The sequence below is a fragment of the Pseudophryne corroboree genome, chromosome 1 (assembly GCF_028390025.1).
Source record: "Pseudophryne corroboree isolate aPseCor3 chromosome 1, aPseCor3.hap2, whole genome shotgun sequence".
NCBI lineage: Eukaryota > Metazoa > Chordata > Amphibia > Anura > Myobatrachidae > Pseudophryne > Pseudophryne corroboree.
The window spans coordinates 1,137,665,430-1,137,692,054 of record NC_086444.1 but is presented as its reverse complement, the minus strand read 5'-3'; the positions used below and the strand labels follow the sequence as shown (position 1 = coordinate 1,137,692,054).

Genomic DNA, 26,625 nt, shown 5'->3' with positions numbered 1-26,625 from the left:
CGCCCTCTGCAGGGGTTAATCCTTTCCAAGTGGGACGGTCTGCCTCATCGGATCAGGTCTCAAATGATCTCCTTGACTCCGGAGGTTCGTCTGTCACTGAGCTGGTGGCTACAGTACTAACAGTTGAGCAGGGGACGTCCCTTCTGGATCTCCAACTGGGTCCTCCTGACAACGGATACCAGTCTGCGGGGTTGGGGCGCGGTGTTGGAGCAACACTCTCTCCAGGGTCGGTGGACCAGGGAGGAATCTCTCCTCCCGATAAACATTATAGAATTGCGGGCAGTGTTCAATGCGTTGACACTAGCCCTGCCTCTAGTACAGAACAGGCCTGTTCAAGTTCAATCAGACAACGCCACCATGGTGGCGTACATAAATCATCAAGGCGGCACTCGAAGCCGCATGGCAATGCTGGAAGTATCAAAAATCCTCCGTTGGGCGGAACACCATCTGCCAGCAATATCTGAGTCCTCAACTGGGAAGCAGATTTCCTCAGTCGTCAGGACGTTCACGCCGGAGAGTGAAGTCTTTCAACTACTAGTGTTCAAGTGGGGCCTACCAGATGTAGACCTGATGGCGTCTCGACACAATCACAAGGTTCTGGTCTTCGGATCAAGGACAAGGGATCCTCAAGCAGTGTTCGTGGACGCACTGGCAATTCCATGTAACTTTCGGCTGCCATACGTGTTCCCTCCAGTGTCACTTCTGCCAGGGGTACTACGGAAGTTGAAGCAAGAAAGAGGAATGCTACTTCTAGGCGCTACAGCGTGGCCCAGACGGCATTGGTTCTCAGACCTGCAGGGTCTATAGATAGAGCGTCCTCTTCCACTTCCTCAACACCCAGACCTCCTCGTTCAGGGCCCTTGTGTCTATTCCCACCTGGCCAGACTGGCTTTGACGGCGTGGCTCTTGAAGCTTCACTCCTGAGGGCCAAGGGATTCTCTGAGGCGGTTATTCAAACTATGTTGAAGGCCCGCAAACCGGCTTATGCACGGATTTATTACAGGGTCTGGAACTCTTACTTCACATGGTGTGGTGCTAAGAATTATGATGCCTATTCATTCAGAACTTCTAGGCTTTTGGCTTTTCTACAACAAGGCCTAGATTTAGGCCTTCGTCTGGCCTCCCTCAAGGTTCATATACCTGCCTTGTTGGTGTGGTTTCAGAGGAAAATTGTGTGTCTTCCTGACGTTCATACTATCACTCAGGGTGTTTTACGGATTCAGCCTCCCTATGTCTCTCCTGTGTCTCCATGGGGTCTGTCGGTTGTCTTAAATGCCTTGCAAGAGTCTCCATTTTAACTTCTTGAGTCTGTGGATCTTAAATGTCTTACACTTAAGGTCGTGTTTTTACTGGCTATTGCCTCTGCTAGGAGGGTGTCGGACTTAGGCGCTTTGTCCTGTCGTCCACCCTTTCTGATTTTTCACCATCACTGGGCAGTTCTTCGAACTCGCCCTGGTTACCTACCTAAGGTGGTATTTTCTTTTCATCTTAACCAAGAGATTGTGGTTCCAACCTTTATCTCTTCTGGTTTGTCCTCCAGAGAGCGGTCTTTGGATGTGGTACGGGCTCTCTGTATTTACGTAGAGAGGACTGCCTCCCTCAGGAGGTCAGATACCCTTTTTGTAATTTTTGGTTTTCACAAACGTGGCTGGCCTGCGAATAAGCAAACCTTGGCCAGATGGATTAGAATGGTGATTGCACAAGCCTATGCGCAGGCTGGACTCCCAGCTCTTGCTGTTATTAAAGCCCATTCTACTCGGTCTGGTGGACCTTCTTGGGCGGCCCGCCGAGGCGCGTCCGCTGACCAATTGTACAAGGCGGCTACGTGTTGGTCCTCAGTGAGCACGTACATCAGGTTCTATGCCTTTGATATTTCCGCCTCCTAGGATGCTTCCTTTGGGTTCTTGTGCCCGCTGCGGTGCGTCCCCTCCCATGAGGAACTGCTCTAGGACATCCCCGATGTATTCCCTGTGGAATCCCAGTGTACCCCGCTGCAGAAAAGGAGATTTATGGTAGACTTACCATGGTTAAATCTCTTTCTGCGAGGTACTCTGGGTTCCACAGGGCGCCCACCCTGACGCACTTGGCTTCTTTGGGTTTGTATGGCATTAGCCGCTAGTCCCTTCTCCTGTTGTAAGAATGTGGTTCTATGTGACTAACATCTACCGTCTCTTTTACCTGTTACTGCATTGGACTGGTTAACGAAACTAAGCTACAGTGCCTGGAGGCGGGGTTATAGAGGAGATGGTGCAATGCATCCTGGGAACAGTCAAAGCTTTAGCCTGTTGGTGCCTCAGATCAAGATCCAACTCTACACCCCGATGTGTTCCCTGTGAAACCCAGTGTACCTCGTAGAAAGAGATTTAACCATGGTAAGTCTACCATAAATTTCCTTTTTTACCCAAGCGCATTACTGTGGCTCTTGCGCATCGAGCAAAGAATGCCTTGGACTGCACACCCTAATTTTAAACATAAGGAGAGGTGCTGCCATGCTGAGACTTGTAGCTCCACACAGAAAAAAGAAACAAATGCAGGCGCAATCTCTGAATCAAAATAATTATAATAAACTGTGCAATATAACACAGAGTAAATTTGAGGTGCTTAGCATAATTTGGTCCGAAAATATGTGCCCACCAACTGCGACCAGGTGACCTCATCTGGTGGGTCCCTAAGGTTCAAGTCCAGGGCGCAGGACCCCCCAGGCCAGCACAAGTCAACTGCCCCAAGGCATCATACTAGAGCTAGGTAAGTGTTAAAAGGTGTTACATTAGTACAGTGTTTCCCAACCTCAGTCCTCAAGGCACACGAACAGTCCTGGTTTTAGCGCTATTCCTGCTTGAACACAGGTGACTTAATTAGTAGCTCAGTTATTTTGATTTAACCACCTGTGCTGAAGCCTGGATATCACGAAAACCTGCACTGTTGGTGTGCCTTGAGGACCGCGGTTGGGAATGCCTGCATTAGTATTTTACAGCAGCTATGTGTTGAAAGTGTTACGTAGGTGAAAGGTAATAATTAGTGTGATGCCTTGGGGCATTTGGTTTGTGCTGGCCTGTGGGGTCCTGTGCCCTGAACTTGAATCTTAGTGTTAGGAACCCACCAGATGGAGGTCATCTGGTCGTGGTAGGTGTGCCCACATTTTTGGCAAAAAAATATGCTAAGCACCTCAAATTTACTTATCTGTTATATTGCAGAGTTTATTATTATTATTATTATTGTTATTATTCTGATTACCAGTGTTTAATATTTTGAGTGTGCACATGCGTTTTCTCTCTTTTTTTTTTTTTTTTTTTTTAATATCTGCCCATATCTAGCAAGCTCCTCCTGTAAGGAGTAGATCTCTTCTACTCCACAGTATCTGCCAGCTAATGAGGCTGGTGTAATTTTTAATTGTGATGGGATGGCTGCTCTTTATAGTTTTAAGGCCCATCAAACCTATTGGGTTAGAAATATTTTGTGTTTTGTTCTATAGACTTGCTGTAACAGTACACTATAAGTAGGAATCTTTGGCTGATAATTGCTTGTACATCAAGTGCATATACAGCCACAGTTGATTGTCACAATAACTTACATCATGGGTCTTCAACCTGCGGCCCTCCAGCTGTTTGGAGCTACACATCCCAGCATGCAGTGCCTCCGTTTTAACATGCCTTAATAGCAAAACTGTGGCAGGGCATGCTCGGAGGGTTCACTACGATCTGCCGGCGGCCGGCCTCCCGGCGACCAGCATACCGGCTTCGGGAGGCCGGCCGCCGGCTTACCGACAGTGTGGCGAGCGCAAATGAGCCCCTTGCGGGCTCGCTACGCGCGCCACACTATTTTATTCTCCCTCCAGGGGGGTCGTGGACCCCCACGAGGGAGAATAAGTGTCGGTATGCCGGCTGTCGGGCTCCCAGCGCCGATATGCTGGTCGCCGGGAGCCCGACCGCCGGCATACTGAAGACCACCCTGCTCGGATGTGTAGTTCAACAGCAGCAGGTTGAAGACACCTGACTTACATGATCACCGGTTACACACCTATCTGGATAAGATTTGTGTGGACTTTTTGTGTAATATTTATTTCCCTTTTATCTTCATCATTGAGCAGTCAAATGATTATACACATGTACAGTATGTCCCATGGAAGAGCACATCTTTACTTTGAACTAATGCTGTGGTTATACTTGTCATGCTACGTTTCAGAAATTTTAACAAAGTATTCTGTTTATCCCATAAGTGAAAAGAAAGAAAAGTACAAAATCAGAGCCAAAAGGTGCAGTCACTAAGGTAACCGGAAAGAAAATAACAAAAATAATTAGCCTGGGGAAGAAGAAGCCGAGTACAGATGAACAGACGTCATCTGCAGAAGAAGATGTCCCCACGTGTGGTGAGTACAGAGAACACCAAGGTGCAATCCAAAGGTGGAGAACTGATGACACCAAGGTGCAATCCAAAGTAGATTTTGTAGCATGTTGCTTTATTTATGTATAATAGTGACACACCACCCTAGATTATGCTATAAATATAACATTTTATATAGGGGATCAGTATGTTTTGCCGGTGCACGGGATCCTGGCGGTCATAATACCGATGCCGGGATCCCGATGTTTGAGAAGCCGTAGGGTGAGTAAGGGGTGCTCCCCCACCCCCTCTCACAAACCCCCTAACCCTCCCTTTGTTGCCTAACCTTAATCACCCTCTGTAGGTGCCTAAACCTAACCTCCCGTCCCAGCTGCCTAAACCTAACCCCCAGCACCCCCAGCTTACCTGACTTGTGGCGTAGTGTGTCCTCGTGGATCCCGGCTGTCTATATTCCGGGATAGTGTACCCATTCTGAATGCCGGTGTCTGCATTCAGAATAGGATTGGTATTCTGACTCTCGGGATACCGACAGCATCCCTGTATATCGTTGCTTAGCGCTGCTGATCACTGCTCTTCTGTCACCCATCTATGCCAGTTCCTCCACTGGCTCCCTATCTCCTACAGCAGGGGTATTCAAAATTCAGTCCTCCAGTTCCTGTGGAACAACACATCCCAGCATGACCTGCTGCAGTTTTGCTGCTAGAACATGCTAAAACTGTGGCAGAGCACCCTTATGTACAAAGCTCTTGCCCTCTCCTTCTCCCCACTCCCTTATCTTCATCTCTCTCCCCTCTCCCTTATCTTCATCTCTCTCCACTCTCCCTTCTGCCCTCTCTGGTTGGAGCGATGGATGCCTCTCTGGTATCCACCTCTCACTCCCACCTCCAAGATTTCACCCATTTATGCTCCCCATTCCATTGAACACACTCCTTTACTCTATCATGTTCTCTCCAGTCTTCAATGCTTTAAACCTTTTCTCTAACGTCCTAGTGGATGCTGGGGACTCCGTAAGGACCATGGGGAATAGACGGGCTCTGCAGGAGACATGGGCACCCCAAGAAAGAATTTAGATTCTGGTGTGCTCTGGCTCCTCCCCCTATGTCCCCCCTCCAGACCCCAGTTTGAATCTGTGCCCGGACGAGCTGGGTGCTGTTCAGTGAGCTTGCTGTGAGAAAGTATTTTGTTAGGTTTTTTATTTTCAGGGAGCTCTGCTGGCAACAGACTCCCTGCATCGTGGGACAGAGGGGAGAGAAGCAGCACTACTCTCTGAAGCTAGGTCGTGCTTCTTAGGCTACTGGACACCATTAGCTCCAGAGGGATCGTACACAGGATCTCACCCTCGTCGTCCGATCCCAGAGCCGCGCCGCCGTCCCCCTCGCAGAGCCGGAAGACAGAAGCCGGGTGAGTATGAAAAGCAAGAAGACTTCGAAATCGGCGGCAGAAGACTCCGGTCTTCACTGAGGTAACGCACAGCACTGCAGCTGTGCGCCATTGCTCCCACACACCTCACATACTCCGGTCACTGTAAGGGTGCAGGGCGCAGGGGGGGGGGCACCCTGGGCAGCATTTGGACCTCTTTTTGGCAAAAGTGAACATATATACAGTTGGGCACTGTATATATGTATGAGCCCCCGCCAAGAAAATGCATATTTAAGCGGGACAGAATCCCGCCGTCGAGGGGGCGGGGCTTCTTCCTCAGCACTCACCAGCGCCATTTTTTCTCCACAGCTCCGCTGAGAGGAAGCTCCCCAGGCTCTCCCCTGCAGATACACGGTAGAAGAGGGTAAATAGAGAGGGGGGGCACATAATTAGGCGCAAAAATCAATATAACAGCAGCTACACGGTTAACATTAAGTTACTGTGTTATTCCTGGGTTTATAGCGCTGGGGTGTGTGCTGGCATACTCTCTCTCTGTCTCTCCAAAGGGCCTTGTGGGGGAACTGTCTTCAAAAAGGGCATTCCCTGTGTGTGTGGTGTGTCAGTACGCTTGTGTCGACATGTTTGACGAGGAAGGCTATGTGGAAGCAGAGCGGGAGCAAATGAATGTGGTGTCTCCGCCGACGGCGCCGACACCTGATTGGATGGATAATCTGGAAGGTTTTAAATGATAATGTTAATTCCTTGCATAAAAGGTTGGAAAAAGCTGAAGCCTCAGGACAGTCAGGGTCTCAGCCCGTGCCTGATCCTATGTCGCAGAGGCCGTCAAGGTCTCAGAAGTGCCCACTATCCCAAATTGTTGACACAGATACCGACATGGATTCTGATTCCAGTGTCGATTACGATGATGCAAAGTTACAGCCAAAATTGGCTAAATCCATCCGTTATATGATTATAGCAATTAAGGATGTGTTGCACATCACAGAGGAAACCCCAGTCCCTGACAAGTGGGTTCATATGTATGGGGAAAAGAGGCAGGTGGTAACCTTTCCTCCTTCACACGAGCTAAATGAGTTATGTGAAAAGGCTTGGGAATCTCCAGATAAAAAACTGCAGATTTCCAAACAGATTCTTATGGCGTATCCTTTCCCGCCAACGGACAGGTTACGCTGGGAATCCTCCCCTAGGGTGGACAAAGCTTTAACACGCTTATCCAAGAAGGTAGCCCTGCCGTCACAGGATACGGCTACCCTCAAAGATGCTGCGGATAGAAAGCAGGAGGGTACCCTGAAGTCCATTTATACACATTCAGGTACCTTACTGAGGCCGGCGATCGCGTCGGCCTGGGTGTGTAGTGCTGTAGCAGCATGTACGGACACCCTGTCTGAGGAACTTGATACCTTAGACAAGGATACTATATTATTGACCCTGGGGTATATAAAAGACGCTGTCCTATATATGAGAGATGCTCAAAGAGACATTAGTCTACTGGGTTCTAGAATAAATGCTATGTCGATTTCTGCCAGAAAGGAGGTTTTACCTTACAAGGGTGAGGAATTGTTTGGGGAGGGTCTCTCGGACCTGGTCTCCACAGCTACTGCTGGAAAGTCAATTTTTTTGCCATATGTTTCCTCACAGCCTAAGAAAGCACCGTATTACCAAATGCAGTCCTTTCGATCACAGAAAAGCAAGAAAGTCTGAGGTGCGTCCTTTCTTGGCAGGGGCAGAGGAAAGATGCTGCACAACACAGCTAGTTCCCAGGAACAGAAGTCCTCCCCGGCTTCCACAAAATCCACCGCATGACGCTGGGGCTCCACAGGCGGAGCTAGGCCCGGTGGGGGCGCGTCTCCGAAATTTCAGCCACAAGTGGGTTCACTCCCAGTTTGATCCCTGGGCAATAGATATTGTGTCTCAGGGATACAAGCTGGAATTCGAAGAGATGCCCCTTCACCGATACCTCAGATCGGCCCTGCCAGCTTCCCCCCTCGAGAGGGAAATAGTGTACACTGCAATTCACAAATTGTATCTTCAACAGGTGGTGGTCAAGGTTCTCCTCCTTCAACAAGGAAGGGGTTATTATTTGACCATGTTTGTAGTACCGAAACCGGACGGTTCGGTCAGACCCATATTGAATTTAAAATCCCTGAACATGTACCTGAAAAGGTTCCGGTTCAAGATGGAATCGCTGAGAGCGGTCATCGCAAGCCTGGAAGGGGGGGATTTTATGGTGTCTCTGGACATAAAGGATGCATACCTTCATGTCCCCATTTATCCACCTCATCAGGCGTACCTCAGATTTGTGGTACAGGATTGTCATTACCAATTTCAGACGTTGCCGTTTGGTCTCTCCACGGCTCAGAGAATATTTACCAAGGTAATGGCGGAAATGATGGTACTCCTGCGGAATCAAGGGGTCACAATTATCCCATACTTGGACGATCTCCTCATAAAAGCAAGGTCAAGAGAGCAGTTGCTGATCAGCGTAGCACGTTCTCTGGAAGTGTTACGGCAACACGGCTGGATTCTAAATATTCCAAAGTCGCAGTTGATTCCTACGACTCGTCTGCCTTTCCTGGGCATGATTCTGGACACAGACCAGAAAAGTGTTTATCTCCCGATAGAGAAAGCTCAGGAACTCATGACACTGGTCAGAAACCTATTAAAACCAAAACAGGTGTCAGTGCATCACTGCACTCAAGTCCTGGGAAAGATGGTGGCATCATACGAGGCCATTCCCTTCGGCAGGTTCCATGCGAGGACCTTTGAATGGGACTTACTGGACAAATGATCCGGATCACATCTTCAGATGCATCGGTTAATCACCCTATCCCCCAGGGCCAGGGTGTCTCTCCTGTGGTGGCTGCAGAGTGCTCACCTTCTCGAGGGCCGCAGATTCGGCATTCAGGACTGGGTCCTGGTGACCACGGATGCAAGCCTCCGAGGGTGGGGAGCAGTCGCACAGGGAAGAGATTTCCAAGGTCTGTGGTCAAGTCAGGAGACTTGCCTTCACATCAACATCCTGGAACTAAGGGCCATATACAACGCCCTACGTCAAGCGGAGACCCTGCTTCGCGACCAACCGGTTCTGATTCAGTCAGACAACATCACCGCTGTGGCTCATGTAAACCGACAAGGCGGCACAAGGAGCAGGGTGGCAATGGCGGAAGCCACCAGAATTCTTCGCTGGGCGGAGAATCACGTAAGCGCACTGTCAGCAGTGTTCATCCCGGGAGTGGACAACTGGGAAGCAGACTTCCTCAGCAGGCACGACCTCCACCCGGGAGAGTGGGGACTTCATCAAGAAGTCTTCACGCAGATTGCAAGTCGGTGGGAACTGCCACAGGTGGACATGATGGCATCCCGCCTCAACAAAAAGTTACAGAGGTATTGCGCCAGGTCAAGAGACCCTCAGGCGATAGCTGTGGACGCACTGGTGACACCGTGGGTGTTCCAGTCGGTCTATGTATTTCCTCCTCTTCCTCTCATACCCAAGGTGCTGAGAATCATAAGAAAAAGAGGAGTGAGAACAATACTCATTGTTCCGGATTGGCCAAGAAGGACTTGGTATCCAGATCTGCAAGAAATGCTCACAGAGGACCCGTGGCCTCTTCCTCTAAGACAGGACTTGTTGCAACAGGGGCCCTGTCTGTTCCAAGACTTACCGCGACTGCGTTTGACGGCATGGCGATTGAACGCCGGATCCTAGCAGAGAAAGGCATTCCGGATGAGGTTATTCCTACGCTGATAATGGCTAGGAAGGACGTGACAGCTCAACATTATCACCGGATATGGCGAAAATATGTTGCTTGGTTTGAGGCCAGGAATGCCCCTACGGAGGAATTCCAGCTGGGCCGTTTCCTTCACTTCCTACAGTCAGGAGTGACTTTGGGCCTAAAATTGGGTTCCATTAAGGTCCAGATTTCGGCCCTATCCATTTTCTTTCAAAAAGAGCTGGCTTCTCTACCTGAAGTTCACACGTTTGTAAAGGGAGTGCTGCATATTCAGCCCCCTTTTGTGCCTCCAGTGGCACCTTGGGATCTTAACGTGGTGTTGAGTTTCCTGAAATACCACTGGTTTGAACCACTCAAAACGGTGGAATTGAAATATCTCACGTGGAAGGTGGTCATGCTACTAGCCTTGGCTTCGGCTAGGCGTGTGTCAGAATTGGCGGCTTTGTCACATAAAAGCCCCTATCTGGTTTTCCATGCGGATAGAGCAGAATTGAGGACCCGTCCACAATTCCTGCCGAAAGTGGTTTCATCTTTTCATATAAACCAACCTATTGTGGTGCCTGTGGCTACTACTGACTTAGAGGATTCCGAGTTGCTTGATGTAGTCAGGGCTTTGAAGGTTTATGTAGCCAGAACGGCTAGGGTCAGGAAAACAGAGTCTTTGTTTATCCTGTATGCTTCCAACAAGCTTGGTGCTCCTGCTTCAAAGCAAACTATTGCTCGCTGGATCTGTAACACGATTCAGTAGGCTCTTTCTGCGGCTGGATTGCCGCTGCCAAAATCAGTTAAGGCCCATTCCACTAGGAAGGTGGGCTCTTCTTGGGCGGCTGCCCGAGGGGTCTCGGCATTACAGCTGTGCCGAGCGGCTACTTGGTCAGGTTCAAACACTTTTGCAAAGTTCTATAAGTTTGATACCCTGACTGAGGAGGACCTTGTGTTTGCTCAATCAGTGCTGCAGAGTCATCCGCACTCTCCCGCCCGTTTGGGAACTTTGGTATAATCCCCATGGTCCTTACGGAGTCCCCAGCATCCACTAGGACGTTAGAGAAAATAAGATTTTACTTACCGGTAAATCTATTTCTCGTAGTCCGTAGTGGATGCTGGGCGCCCGTCCCAAGTGCGGACTTCTTCTGCAATACTTGTATATAGTTATTGCTGCAATAAGGGTTATGTTATAGTTGCATCAGGGTTGAACTGATGCTCTGTTGTTGTTCATACTGTTGACTGGGTAAGTTTATCACAAGTTATATGGTGTGAGTGGTGTGGCTGGTATGTATCTTGCCCTGGATTACCAAAATCCTTTCCTTGTACTGTCAGCTCTTCCGGGCACAGTTTCTTTAACTGAGGTCTGGAGGAGGGACATAGAGGGAGGAGCCAGAGCACACCAGAATCTAATTTCTTTCTTAAGGTGCCCATGTCTCCTGCGGAGCCCGTCTATTCCCCATGGTCCTTATGGAGTCCCCAGCATCCACTACGGACTACGAGAAACAGATTTACCGGTAAGTAAAATCTTATTTTTAGAGACTCGTCTATTTACTAAAGATTACTAGACTGCTGTCTGTTACATTCCAGCCCTTCTGTGTCCCATCCTACCCTCGCTTTGAGAGTGTATGCTCTCATAATCTGGGCCCTCCTTCAAGTTCCCTTCTTCTGTTCTCCCTTGTGTCCCACTTTCCTTAGGTTCCCTTGATATCGTTGTAATTACCTTCTGTAAATAGTGCTTGCTTTGCATTATACAGTTTGATTTACTACTGTGCAGTCTATTTACTAAGCCTTGGATGGAGATAATGCACCAGCCAATCAGCTCCTAACTGCCATGTTACACGCTGGGTATGAAAAATGACGGTCAGGAGCTGGTTGCCTGGAGCTTTATCTCCGTCCACTTTATCTCCATCTAAGGCTTAGTAAATAGACCCTTAAGTTATCTAAGTGACTTTGATTAAGCTACATTATGCTTTACCGTTATGCTGAAGTTTATGTAATTATGTAGACACTTCATGTACTATATGGAACTTTATAGAGCCCCAAACCAATGCTAGTAATAAATATAATAATATTGCCACATAACTGCTTTTAGAAGTACACCTAGTCAGAATGTAACGTTGTTTTAGTGGTATTTAGTTTTCTTCTTCTCTTACGTTCTAGAGGATACTGGGGTCCACATTAGTACCATGGGGTATAGACAGGTCCACTAGGAGCCATGTGCACTTTAAGAATGACAGTTAGGAGCCGATTGGCTGGTACTTTATCTCCAGGCACTTTATCTCTATCCAAGGCTTAGTAAATAGACCACTTGGTTTTTTTTTCCCCACCTCTTCTTAGGATACCTAAATGTCCTTACCAATAACCGCTGGAGGGAGCGCTGGTGCAGAGTGAAAGATAATAAGCTCATCTTCCACAAAGACCGAACGGATCTGAAAACGCACATAGTATCTATACCTCTTAGAGGGTGTGAGGTTATCCCCGGCCTTGACTCCAAGCATCCTCTGACATTCCGTCTACTCCGCAATGCACAGGAGGTGGCTGTCCTGGAGGTACGGATTTCTGTGTCTTTAGATTGTCTGATACCCGCTTCCATATATTGCACCCACTGGTATGTTTTACTCCATTTCCTGCATTAGGTTTATATTCTGTTTCTCATAACCCACGAAAGACGTGAATGAGTTCATAGGAAGTGGCTGCTAGTCTTCTACAGTCTTTATACCATGGAGGTATGTGCGATAGCCAACAGTGCTTTGAAGGTGCAACACCTCTGAAATACTGTTGAAACTTCTGCACCAAGGCGGCTGTTTTGTACATGGCAAGTGTAAAAATGTCGTCTCTAATTGGGGCAGGAAGTTTTAAACATATTGATTGTCCCCCAATGTGCTCCTTACCGGATGCTGCACTTCTGTCGCTGCTACCTGACTGGTGTATGCGTCACTTTGCCATATCAAACAAATATCACCATTGAATAACCATTAGTAACCTATTAGTAAACCGAGTACTGTGAGTTCTCAAACGCGTTTTGTATATAGGATAGGCAAGTTTTACCATTGTTATTGCCTTGTTTAATAATAAAGATTCATTTGTGTAACATACAGATTAAATTGCCGTCTTCTTCTCTCCATTCTAAGGCTTCATCTTCAGAAAACATGGGCAGGTGGATAGGAATATTACTGGCTGAGACCGGCTCTTCTACGGATCCCGGAGCTCTGCATTATGATTACATTGATGTGGACACTACAGCCAATGTAATCCAGACCGCTAAGCAGACCTTCTGGTAAGTGGACAGATAATCAAGGCGTCTCTTCAGCTGCTTTTACATCCTTTTCTTCACTAATAGAATGTTATCGGCAACCTAGTTCTATGGACCCTGTCTTCTCAACAATACAAGGCTTGCACCTTAAAGGGATTCCTTCCGTCCTTAATGTTGTACAGCATGGGTCTTCAACCTGCGTCCCTCCAGCTGCTCTGGAACTACACATCCCAGCAAGCACTGCCTCAGTTTTAGCATGCCTTAATAGCAAAATTGTGGCAGGGCATGCTGGGATGTGTAGTTTCACAGCAGCTGGTGGGCCGCAGGCTGAGGACCCATGTTGTACAGCCTCCATATCTAGGGCTCTGGGACCTTAGTTTTCCATCATGGCTGAAATAAGAGCCTGATTTAGAGATGGGCGTAGTTTGTGCAGCAGCTGCTGTGCGAAAATATGCAAATGAAAGAGGAGGTGTCTTGTCACCTCATGCTTACATTAATCTGCCACATTAAAGGTAGATCTGATGCTGAAATACACGGTTTCCCAGAGAGCTCCGGTAGCCCAATGTTGACCTGGCCTGTCCTATTTGGACAGGCATATTTTAGTCAAAGTGGTGGTGTAGAGACTATTGGCAAAACTACCGCCAGAACAGCCAATGTGGCTGCTATAGAACCTAGTGCAAGAGGAGCTGTTGATGTCAGTACATCCGCTTCACAGCCCCTCGTACTACTGAGCATGTGCAGTGAATCCCGTTTTGGGCCCAGCGATGGGGCGCTATTCCTCTGGTCTTTGAGCTTGTCATGCTGTGCATGCTGGTGAGGCACCACCAAGAACGTCAACTGGTTTTTTGCACTGGCCGATGGTTTAAGGTCTTGGGCGACCTGCTGGATTGGCTCACACATGCATTACAGATAGGAACTATAGGGCTCATTTATCAACGAGTGATCAAATTCGTTGTGAATGATAGAACTCGTTGCGCATGATAAATGGTGCTCCAGCCAATCACATCCTAACTGTCATGTGTTTGAAAAATGACAGTTGGGAGCCGATTGGCTGGATCATCATTTATCGAGTTCTATCATTCACAGTGAGTTTTTTCGCTCATTGATAACTGGGCCCCTATGTATCCTCCAACTAAATTTTACTTCTTGCCAGTACATATCCTTTACATTTGTTATTTTGTTGTGTCTTTATTGGACAGTAAATGAAACACTAAGGGGTATATTCAATTGAAGTCGGATCCATTCCGACATTCTTTTGTCGAAATGGATCCGACCTGGGCTATTCAATGCAATCTCAATTCGACTTTAAAAAAAGTCGAATTGAGATGCGGGAGCTGAGACGGGGGAGAGCCGCGGGCAGACGGGGGAGAGCAGAGCTACAGTAGCATAGCCGGAGGATGTGTCACAGCCGCCGCTCATGGCAGCGTCCACCCGGCTCCAGCTCGCGAGGTCTCGCTTTCTGGAGCCGGGTGGACGCTGCTGTGAGCGGCAGCTGTGACACATCCTCCGGCTACACTGCTGCTGCTGTAGCTCTGCTCTCCCCCATCTGCCCGCGGCTCTCCCCCCTCTCAGATCCCGCATCACAGCCGCCGCTCACGGCAGCGTCCACCCGGCTACAGCAAGCAAGGTCTCGCTTGCTGGAGCCGGATGAATGCTGCTGTGATGCATCCTCCGGCGCTGCTTTCCCCCGTCTGCCCGCGGCAAGTCTAATTGAGATGGTCGAAAAGAGGGCCAAAACCGGTCAGTTTTGGCCCTGTTTTTGACACAAACACACGGATCGGCAGCTATTCCGCCAATCCACGTGCTTTTCGACAAGTCGAATTCCTCAACTTGTCAAATAATTTTGTGTTAGATTGAACAGGTCGGAACCCCTTCCGACCGAAAAAAGTCGAGAACTGCCGTCTTTTCGACAGACGGCAGCTTTCAACTTCATTTGAATATACCCCTAAGATGTGTCCATACAACACAAGACATCTGTGTTATTGAGACGCTTCCATAGGGGTTCTGTACCGTATTTTTCTTTAAATGTTGCATCTTATTCGCATCATGAACACTGCAAAACAGTACCCGCAGTGTACCAGAGCCGCCAGGCTGCGACTTTAACCACAGAGGAATTGGTTTTACACGCCTACAAAGCCACAGATGACGCACCATAAATTTGGCGCGAGAAAAAGCCTCGACTGCTCGCATCGGAGCCCTTATTACACTGATTTGATGCTCAGTCACACGCACATAGGTAAATATGTTAAATTGATCAGTGTACATTAGCAGTGACGTTTCATTGTTTATATGCTTCTTTGTGGTTTAAGCCGAACAGGTTTGGGTGTGCTGAGAGGGGCTGTTATATGGCACTGCGCGGTGAGACGCTGCAGCTCCCTGTTATTGTAACTCATAAAAGTATTCTGCAATCAGTAAAGTACATACACGGTATGTGCCTCAGGGATGTCACTGGTTACCCGGGATCCAACCCCGGCATTCTTCTGGTCAGTGACTCCCAAGACGGCTGCCTCCGCTGTTGGCTTTCCTTTGTGTGAAAGATTTTTGCAAGCCCAGATCTTAGTCACTTGCTGTATAACTCCTATATGTCTATTCACATTAGTTTGAGACGTATATGTTTACACATAAAACCTTTTGGTTTAATTTCTTTCTGTCTGGTTTCATTTACTGTTCTTCAGGAGACCAGGTTAAAAATACAATTAAGTTTTTTTTTTTGTCTCTATTCCCACTGGTCTCTTTTTATGAAAATAAAGCTAAAAGAAATTTAGTCTTCCCATTCAAGTGCTTATTCATCCACATACTTATAAAACTGCCATGACCTTCGGACTTTTCTCTGTCTACACACTGCCACCATGTGGTCTGCTAATAAACTGCAGTTACAGCAATAAACAATAAAGTATGATGATGATGATGATGATGATGATGATGATGAAGAAGAATAAATAATAATGGATTCTGACACAAAATTCTGAAGGGACTGAAGAGACCTGGTGATGCCCCTCCATTACTACTCACAGCTTATTTCTGCCCCTTCTTCTGTTCCTCCAATTGTATCACATTATCACTCATACAGCGACTTCATGATGAAGCACATAGTGACACACACACCAATAACCATTAATTTCCCCTTGCAGGCAGTGTATGCGGAGTGCAGCCATTGACATTTGGAGTATAGACAATGAGTATAACTGTGTGCTCTATTACTGGGCACAGTATAGAAATTCTATGAGACTTAATGCATTACAAGTGTAGACCACTGTTTGCACAGTACAGGCGCTAACACACAAGTGGATGGCAGTAGCACCCACGCACAGACATCCATGTAACGCATTTAAGGTGGAGTGCATGTGAATGCACACATAGTCGCTGACCAGCATGAGGGGAAGCATACTTGTAGATGACAAAAAGGACACCTCTTGCACATTTACTCTGAAATATGATCTGAAGCCCGATTTATTTTTAACCCTTTTTACAAACCCCAAATCACATCTAGTGGTACAGTATAGCTTATTGCACGTCTAGTGGTATACCTGTGCTCTGTCCTATTTGTTCTTAAGACACGTGAAGCATTTGATTGCTTTTCTGCATAGGTCTTTGTTCCAAAAATGTCTGATCATTTATTAATAATAGCGACTTATTGTGCTTTTCAAATGCTTAAGGTGCAGTACACTGTGTGTCTGTGATAGGAGATGTTACAGCGTAATGACAGGCCCGCTATCCATGTTCTGCCGCGTAACAGACTCTTACATTTAGTTACACTGCCACATTTACATACAGAGCACTTGAAGCTATTGTGAGAGTCGGGCATGCAGCCAGCGCCTGGAGCACACATCACGCTGTCTCAGTCACAGGAGCTATAACGCCTGTTGTTCTGGTACACCGTAGAGATTGCAGAGCAGAAACAGAGCCAGCTTGTAATGTACAGAGAGATGATCCGCGGTCTGCACCTTACTCCACAGAATGCTTGTGCCAAATATTTCTTCAGTGTTTTCAGTATAATGATTTTGATGATATCCAGAACACTTATATTGATGCGGGAATAGTTACGCTAACAGCTATTTGACCTTTGTTAACACATTGTTACCATGAATGACCTGTTACACATTGATGTTCTACACCCATTATAACATCATCTTGAGCCCTTTCCAGTAGAACCCACCCCTTAACATAGCACAGCAGGACATACTGAGAGCAGCACATGTGGGGGGCATGGCAGCTCCTGCAGATATCTCACACCCAGTACTTATCAGTGTCCTGCCCAGTGCAGCAACTTGCTGTGGTAAATCTCCAATTTGAGGGAGATATAGAGAGCACCTAACGAGAGGAATGGTCAGAGTCTTAGTCAGTTCTGTCAGGCGAGACCTCTCCTGGTGATAGCGGTGTCCAAGTTATTGCACTCACCAGGATTAGCAGTGTACAATGTAATCTTCCAAGCGCAGCCTTTTCTCCATGTAATGCAGCATTCTCAACCTCAGCCCTCGAGGCACACTAACAGTCTGGGTTTTAGTGGTCCAGGCTTGAGACTTAATCAGTATTTTAGTTATTTTGATTTAACCATCTGTGCTGAAGCTTGGATATCGCTAAAACCTGCACTGTTAAGGGCCCTACACATTAGGCGATTTTGAACGATATGAACAATTTTTCAGTAACGATTTTTGGCATACACACTGAACGATTTGTATGAACAATTTGACATTGCAAACATCAATATCGTCCAGATTGGCTTGCAATGAGAAACAATAGTAGACCCCAACGATGAACGTCTGCGGGGACGCGCATCGTTCGTCGTCTGTGCCTCCACACTGAATGATATGCACGATATATCGTTCATTTTTGAACGATATCTTTCTAAAATGTCGTCCAGTGTGTAAGGCCCTTTAGTGTGCCTTGAGGTCCGAGGTTGGGAATTGCCTGATGGAATGGGTTAGGCTTAAAGTTATACTACTTAGCGTATGGAATATATTATCGCATACACAAATATAACTATGCGTTAATGGGCACAGCCCACAAAGCTTTCTTTTTCTTTCTTTCTTTCTTTCTTTTTCTTTCTTTCTTTTTCTTTCTTTCTTTCTTTTGCTTTCTCTTTCTTTCTTTCTTTCTTTTGCTTTCTCTTTCTTTCTTTCTTTATTTTGCTTTCTCTTTCTTTCTTTTGCTTTCTTTCCTTCTTTCTTTTGCTTTTTCTTTCTTTCTCTCTCTTTCTTTAGCTTTTTCTTTCTTTTGCTTTTTCTTTCTTTTGCTTTTTCTTTCTTTCTTTCTTTTTCTTTCTTTTGCTTTTTCTTTCTTTTTCTTTTTCTTTCTTTTGCTTTTTCTTTCTTTTGCTTTTTCTTTCTTTCTTTCTTTTTCTTTCTTTTTCTTTCTTTCGATCTTTCTTTTTCTTTCTTTCTTTCTTTCGATTTCTCTTTCTTTTTTTCTTTCTTTTTCTTTCTTTCTTTCTTTCTTTCTTTTTCTTTCTTTTGCTTTTTCTTTCTTTTTCTTTTTCTTTCTTTTGCTTTTTCTTTCTTTTGCTTTTTCTTTCTTTCTTTCTTTCTTTTTCTTTCTTTTTCTTTCTTTCGATCTTTCTTTTTCTTTCTTTCTTTCTTTCGATTTCTCTTTCTTTTTTTCTTTCTTTTTCTTTCTTTCTTTCTTTCTTTCTTTTTCTTTATTTCTCTTTCGTTCGTTCATTCGTTCTTTCTTTCTCTTTATTTCTCTTTCGTTCATTCGTTCTTTTTTTTCTCTTTCTTTCTTTTTTTCACATTCTTTTTCAGTTTTTCTATCTCGCTCGTTTTCTTTCCGTGCTCACTTTTCTCTCTCTCTCTCTCTCTCTCGCAGGATAACAAAAAAATAAAATGTTCAGCAGTAACACATGTAACAAGCACCTTGAGTCCTATTGGAGAAAGAGCGCTATATATAGTAAATAAAATTATTATTATGTAATACAGTTAATCACAATGTCCCTATGTAAGACTTGCAAGATGCTTTTAGGAAACAATGTTGAAATTAATAGGAGTGGTTATACAGTGGTAGAAGGCAGGACTGCAAAGTGATCGGCCGCCTAATCCTAAAATGGAATGTGCTATGTTTTTTGGTAGCTATCTATCTATCTTTCTATCATTTAATGTGTTTTGTAAGCACGTTTTGACTAGTGATGAGCAGGTTCGGATCCTCAGGATCCGAACCCGCCCGAACTTCACCTTTATTTTCACGGGTCCGAGCAACTCTGATCCTCCCGCCTTGCTCGGTTAACCCGAGCGCGCCCGAACGTCATCATCCCGCGGTCGGATTCTCGCGAGATTCGTATTCTATATAAGGAACCGCACGTTGCCGCCATTTTTCACTCGTGCATTGGAGATGATCGTGAGAGGACGTGGCTGGCGTCCTCTCAGTTTCTATGTTCAGTGGGCTGCAAATTGTGCTGCAAATATCTGTGCTCAGTGTGCTGCAAATATCTGTGCTCAGTGTGCTGCAAGTGCAAATATCTACGTTCTCTGCCTGAAAAACGCTCCATATCTGACTGTGCTCAGTGTGCTGCAAATATCTGTGCTCAGTGTGCTAATTGCTTTATTGTGGGGACTGGGGACCAGCAGTATTATATAGTAGGAGGACAGTGCAGAGTTTTGCTGACCAGTGACCAGTGACCAGTGACCACCAGTATTATACGTTCTCTGCCTGAAAAACGCTCCATATCTGTGCTTCATTGTAGTATATAGTAGGAGGACAGTGCAGAATTTTGCTGACCACCAGTATAACTATATATATATATATATATATATATATATATATATATAGCAGTACGGTACAGTAATCCACTGCTCTACCTACCTCTGTGTCGTCAAGTATACTATCCATCCATACCTGTGGTGCATTTCAGTTTTGCACAGTTTGCTGACCACCAGTATATACTATATAGCAGTACGGTACAGAAGGCCACTGCTCTACCTACCTCTGTGTCGTCAAGTATACTATCCATCCATACCTGTGGTGCATTTCAGTTTTGCACAGTTTGCTGACCACCAGTATATACTATATAGCAGTACGGTACAGAAGGCCACTGCTCTACCTACCTCTGTGTCGTCAAGTATACTATCCATCCATACCTGGGGTGCATTTCAGTTTTGCACAGTTTGCTGACCACCAGTATATACTATATAGCAGTACGGTACAGAAGGCCACTGCTCTACCTACCTCTGTGTCGTCAAGTATACTATCCATCCATACCTGGGGTGCATTTCAGTTTTGCACAGTTTGCTGACCACCAGTATATACTATATAGCAGTACGGTACAGAAGGCCACTGCTCTACCTACCTCTGTGTCGTCAAGTATACTATCCATCCATACCTGGGGTGCATTTCAGTTTTGCACAGTTTGCTGACCACCAGTATATACTATATAGCAGTACAGTACAGTAGGCCACTGCTCTACATACCTCTGTGTCGTCAAGTATACTATCCATCCATACCCGTGGTGCATTTCAGTTGTGCGCAGTATATATAGTAATAGGCCATTGCTATTGATATATTACTGGCATATAATTCCACACATTAAAAAATGGAGAACAAAAATGTGGAGGGTAAAATAGGGAAAGATCAAGGTCCACTTCCACCTCGTGCTGAAGCTGCTGCCACTAGTCATGGCCGAGACGATGAAATGCCATCAACGTCGTCTGCCAAGGCCGATGCCCAATGTCATAGTAGAGAGCATGTAAAATCCCAAAAAATAAAACTCAGTAAAATGACCCAAAAATCTAAATCAAAATCGTCTGAGGAGAAGCGTAAACTTGCCAATGTGCCATTTACGACACGGAGTGGCAAGGAACGGCTGAGGCCCTGGCCTGTGTTCAAGGCTAGTGGTTCAGCTTCACCTGAGGATGGAAGCACTCATCCTCCTGCTAGAAAACTTAAGAGTTAAGATGGCAAAAGCACAGCAAAGAACTGTGCGTTCTTCTAAATCACAAATCCCCAAGGAGAGTCCAATTGTGTCGGTTGCGATGCCTGACCTTCCCAACACTGGACGGGAAGAGGTTGCACCTTCCACCATTTGCATGCCCCCTGCAAGTGCTGGAAGGAGCACCCGCAGTCCAGTTCCTGATAGTCAAATTGAAGATGTCACTGTTGAAGTACACCAGGATGAGGATATGGGTGTTGCTGGCGCTGGGGAGGAAATTGACCAGGAGGATTCTGATGGTGAGGTGGTTTGTTTAAGTCAGGCACCCGGGGAGACACCTGTTGTCCGTGGGACGAATATGGCCATTGACATGCCTGGTCAAAATACAAAAAAAATCAGCTCTTCGGTGTGGAATTATTTCAACAGAAATGCGGACAACTGGTGTCAAGCCGTGTGTTGCCTTTGTCAAGCTGTAATAAGTAGGGGTAAGGACGTTAACCACCTAGGAACATCCTCCCTTATACGTCACCTGGACCGCATTCATCAGAAGTCAGTGACAAGTTCAAAAACTTTGGATGACAGCGGGAGCAGTCCACTGACCTCTAAATCCCTTCCTCTTGTAACCAAGCTCCTGCAAACCATACCACCAACTCCCTCAGTGTCAATTTCCTCCTTAGACCGGAAAGCCAATAGTCCTGCAGGCCATGTCACTGTCAAGTCTGACGAGTCCTCTCCTGCCTGGAATAGTGTAACGCCTACTGCTGCTGGGGCTGCTGTTGTTGCTGCTGGGAGTCGATCATCATCCCAGAGGGGAAGTCGGAAGACCACTTGTACTACTTCCAGTAAGCAATTGACTGTCCAACAGTCCTTTGCGAGGAAGATGAAATATCACAGCAGTCATCCTGCTGCAAAGCGGATAACTCAGGCCTTGGCAGCCTGGGTGGTGAGAAACGTGTTTCCGGTATCCACCGTTAATTCACAGGGAACTAGAGACTTGATTGAGGTACTGTGTCCCCGGTACCAAATACCATCTAGGTTCCATTTCTCTAGGCAGGCGATACCGAAAATGTACACAGACGTCAGAAAAAGAGTCACCAGTGTCCTAAAAAATGCAGTTGTACCCAATGTCCACTTAACCACGGACATGTGGACAAGTGGAGCAGGGCAGACTCAGGACTATATGACTGTGACAGCCCACTGGGTAGATGTATTGACTCCCGCAGCAAGAACAGCAGCGGCGGCACCAGTAGCAGCATCTCGCAAACGCCAACTCGTTCCTAGGCAGGCTACGCTTTAGATCGCCGCTTTCCATAAGAGGCACACAGCTGACAACCTCTTACGGAAACTGAGGAACATCATTGCAGAATGGCTTACCCCAATTGGACTCTCCTGGGGATTTGTGACATCGGACAACGCCACCAATATTGTGCGTGCATTACATCTGGGCAAATTCCAGCACGTCCCATGTTTTGCACATACATTGAATTTGGTGGTGCAGAATTATTTAAAAAACGAAAGGGGCGTGCAAGAGATGCTGTCGGTGGCCCGAAGAATTGCGGGCCACTTTCGGCATTCAGCCACCGCTTGCCGAAGACTGGAGCACCAGCAAACAGTCCTGAACCTGCCCTGCCAACATCTGAAGCAAGAGGTGGTAACGAGGTGGAATTCAACCCTGTATCTGCTTCAGAGGATGGAGGAGCAGCAAAAGGCCATTCAAGCCTATACGTCTGCCTACGATATAGGCAAAGGAGGGGGAATGCACCTGACTCAAGCGCAGTGGAGAATGATTTCAACGTTGTGCAAGGTTCTGCAACCCTTTGAACCTGCCACACGTGAAGTCAGTTCAGACACTGCCAGCCTGAGTCAGGTCATTCCCCTCATCAGGCTTTTGCAGAAGAAGCTGGAGCCATTGAAGGAGGAGCTAAAACAGAGCGATTCCGCTAGGCATGTGGGACTTGTGGATGGAGCCCTTAATTCGCTTAACCAGGATTCACGGGTGGTCAATCTGTTGAAATCAGAGCACTACATTTTGGCCACCGTGCTCGATCCTAGATTTAAAACCTACGTTGTATCTATTTCCGGCAGACACAAGTCTGCAGAGGTTCAAAGACCTGCTGGTGAGAAAATTGTCAAGTCAAGCGGAACGTGACCCGTCAACAGCTCCTCCTTCACATTCTCCCGCAACTGGGGGAGCGAGGAAAAGGCTAAGAATTCCGAGCCCACCCGCTGGCGGTGATGCAGGGCAGTCTGGAGCGAGTGCTGACATCTGGTCCGGACTGAAGGACCTGCCAACGATTACTGACATGTCGTCTACTGTCACTGCATATGATTCTGTCACCATTGAAAGAATGGTGGAGGATTATATGAGTGACCGCATCCAAGTAGGCACGTCAGACAGTCCGTACGTATACTGGCAGGAAAAAGAGGCAATTTGGAGGCCCTTGCACAAACTGGCTGTATTTGACCTAAGTTGCCCCCCCTCCAGTGTGTACTCCGAAAGAGTGTTTAGTGCAGCCGCTCACCTTGTCAGCAATCGGCGTACGAGGTTACTTCCAGAAAATGTGGAGAAGATGATGTTCATCAAAATAAATTATAATCAATTCCTCCGTGGAGACATTCACCAGCAATTGCCTCCAGAAAGTACACAGGGACCTGAGATGGTGAATTCCAGTGGGGACGAATTAATAATCTGTGAGGAGGGGGATGTACACAGTGAAAGGGGTGAGGAATCGGACGATGAGGAGGAGGTGGACATCTTGCCTCTATAGAGCCAGTTTGTGCAAGGAGAGATTGATTGCTTCTTTTTTGGTGGGGGCCCAAACCAACCAGTCATTTCAGTCACAGTCGTGTGGCAGACCCTGTCGCTGAAATGATGGGTTTGTTAAAGTGTGCATGTCCTGTTTATACAACATAAGGGTGGGTGGGAGGGCCCAAGGACAATTCCATCTTGCACCTCTTTTTTCTTTCATTTTTCTTTGCATCATGTGCTGTTTGGGGACTATTTTTTTGAAGTGCCATCCTGCCTGACACTGCAGTGCCACTCCTAGATGGGCCAGGTGTTTTTGTCGGCCACTTGGGTCACTTAGCTTAGTCACACAGCTACCTCATTGCGCCTCTTTTTTTCTTTGCATCATGTGCTGTTTGGGGACTATTTTTTTGAAGTGCCATCCTGTCTGACACTGCAGTGCCACTCCTAGATGGGCCAGGTGTTTGTGTCGGCCACTTGGGTCGCTTGGCTTAGTCATCCAGCGACCTCGGTGCAAATTTTAGGGCTAAAAATAATATTTTGAGGTGTGAGGTGTTCAGAATAGACTGAAAATGAGTGGAAATTATGGAACCTGCTGTTCTGTAGGATGAAAGCAGGAGCAGCAAGTCTTCCTCAGAAACCTTGCGGCTAAGTGAATTTCATCCTCTGTGTAAAATATTCTAACATATTGTTGCCTCTGTCACATTATTGCAGCAGGATGTTTGATTTGACAGAATCCAGATATTTTATGCTTAAAATTATCATTTTACTCCAGTGTTTAATTATATTTTAATCCATTAACTGTTTGTGTATTTTATTTTTTATCTATAGTGAATGATGTCTCTGTCTTTTATCTGTGTGTTAGTTTTATGAACAGGAGAGTAATATCCACAAACCCATACCGAGAAGCCCCCACAAATGGCTATTCCTGTCCTAGCGGAGTGGCACTGCACTACGACGACGTTCCCTGCATTAATGGATTGGTAAGAATGGAATGTTATGTGTAACCTGCAGATCACTGGGGGGCGCTTGAGGGATACTGGAGCATTGGTAACTGACGTGCTGGAACCCATAGCAACAGTTACCTGAGCACCTGTTATCAGTAATGTCACCCTTTCTGTTATCTGTATCCATCCCATAAACACAGCATAGATCGCATGTAATGTAGAGTAAATGCTGAAGCTGTTTGTATGTGGCAGACACATCATTCATTATTTTGATCACTATGGGGTCTATTCATGAAGCGGTGAAAAGAGTGGAGAAGTGAGCCTGTAGAGAAGTTGCCCATGGCAACCAATCAGCTGCTCCGTACAATTGTATAGTATGCAAATTACAAATGTTACTTCAGTGCTGATTGGTTGCCGGGGGGGGGGGGGGGCAACTACTCCACTGGCTCACTTTTCCACACTTTTCACTGCTTCATGAATAGACCCCTATATTATAAAACTCCTTCAATCCCTGTTTTATACAAACATAGGGCCTAATTCAGATCTGATTGCAGCAGCAAATTTGTTAGCAGTTGCGCATAACCATGTGCACTGCAGGGGGGGGGGGGGGGGGCAGATATAACATGTGCAGAGAGAGTTAGATTTAGGTGTGGTGTGTTCAAACTGAAATCTAAATTGCAGTGTAAAAATAAAGCAGCCAGTATTTACCATGCACAGGAACAAAATAACCCATCCAAATCTAAATCTCTCTGCACATGTTACATCTGCCCCTACCCCCTTCCCCCCTTCGGCAGTGCACATGGTTTTGCCCAACTGCTAACAAATTTGCTGCTGCGATCAACTCTGAATTACCCCCATAGGACATTGTGAATTATTATCACCAGAGTGTTTAAGTCCAGGCACCCAGTGGCATTTGGTTTACATTCACAGTTCAAGCACTAGTAAAACCACATGCTAATGCTTTTGTCATGTGGTCGTTTTACTTGTGTTCAGGAGGTTGCCCCGATGGCTTTGATGCTTTTAACCTGTGATGAATGCTTTGAGGGGATCAGACTGAGTTAATAAAGCTGTTACGCAGCCAAAGTGCTCCGGAACCCATGTGACATCACCAGTGGGCATGTGGTCACATTCAGGCCTGTCCTTGTGTGTTATCCTAGCGCTAAAGGCTACTGGTGCAATGTGCAAAATTGACTCCAGGGGCTATGAGACCTAAATCTGTCTCATTCTTCTTATTTATATCGTATATCTGAGCCACTGGCATTAGCAGGATAGGTGGCCTATAGCAGCACATTGCATAAATAATGTATAGCAATAATTCCCGGTGACAGGTATACCCTATTGTTTTTTGCCTACAAGGCCCTGGAGGGGGGCATTAGTCTTTTTAACCCTAATCTACATTATCTATACCTCTGTACTGTGAATAGATGTGACTCTATTTTTGATGGCGTGGTATCTCATGTGGTAGTATCCTGGTAATGTGTCGTGTGTTGTAGTATAATGGGTGACGTGGTGTCTCGTGTGGTAGTATCCTGGTAATGTGTCGTGTGTTGTAGTATCGTGGTTGTTGTGTCTTGTGTTGTAGTATCGTGGTTGTTGTGTCTTGTGTTGTAGTATCGTGGTTGTTGTGTCTTGTGTTGTAGTAGCGTTTCTGACGTGATGTGTCATGCTGTGGTATCATGGCAGCTGATCTGGTTTGCTTCCCTCTGTTCCATGAATGTTGCTCTGACTAATAGCTAAGCCATGTGTAATTGCAGTGGAGACCAGAGGAGGACTTGGCTTATAACAGAAAGAAAGGAGAAGAGGTGCATTATGATGATGCAGATGTGTATGATAACTTACCGTCTCCGAAAATCTTTGCACGCTACCCGCCGGCTGACAAAAAGCCCAATAGGTTTTCCACTGACAAACTATCTCCTAACCACTACAAATCTCCTGTCTCATCCCGCCTGTCTTCTCCGTCTGTCACTAACAACTCTGCTCTGGGGAGGGCATCTGTCGGTTCCCCATCTCAGGTACTATATATTGCTTGTGTCTCCGTTCACTGCATGTGGTTGTGTGCAAGCTCATTCCCCATGGAAGGTTACATTGATAAACAACTGCATCTGTTGCCTAGACACCATGGGGGCAGTCATATTAGCCCAGTTTATGTGGCCCCATCCATCCAGAGCTAGCTGAGCTGAATAGTGTTGGTCGGTAACCTCCATCTGCCCATTTGAAATAGCTCATTGCAATTTTGTCTCCTATGTGTGGCAGAAATGTGTTTAGAGTACTGCAGGGTCGTATTAAGGTTTATGAAGGCCCCAGGGTAACTAACTTGCCCCTACCAATAAAATTGTCCAAATAATATACCATCATACAGGATACATAACATCCTAGAAACTGTTCTG

General features: G+C 46.4%; 1 protein-coding gene across 5 annotated transcripts in view; it reads left to right on the top strand.

The window, feature by feature from the left end:
* AFAP1 (actin filament associated protein 1) overlaps positions 1-26,625 on the top strand; it is a 230,302-nt gene that overhangs the window by 160,089 nt on the left and 43,588 nt on the right. For 2 of the 5 annotated variants that reach the window (XM_063923982.1, XM_063923974.1), the window contains exons 9-13: positions 4,217-4,366; positions 11,772-11,983; positions 12,566-12,711; positions 24,157-24,274; positions 25,993-26,040. In XM_063923982.1, coding sequence (XP_063780052.1) covers positions 4,217-4,366; positions 11,772-11,983; positions 12,566-12,711; positions 24,157-24,274; positions 25,993-26,040 — 674 coding nt within the window. Of the gene's footprint in view, positions 1-4,216; positions 4,367-11,771; positions 11,984-12,565; positions 12,712-24,156; positions 24,275-25,992; positions 26,251-26,625 lie in introns of all 5 variants that reach the window. The other 3 variants (XM_063923995.1, XM_063923989.1, XM_063923969.1) reach the window with 2 other exon arrangements.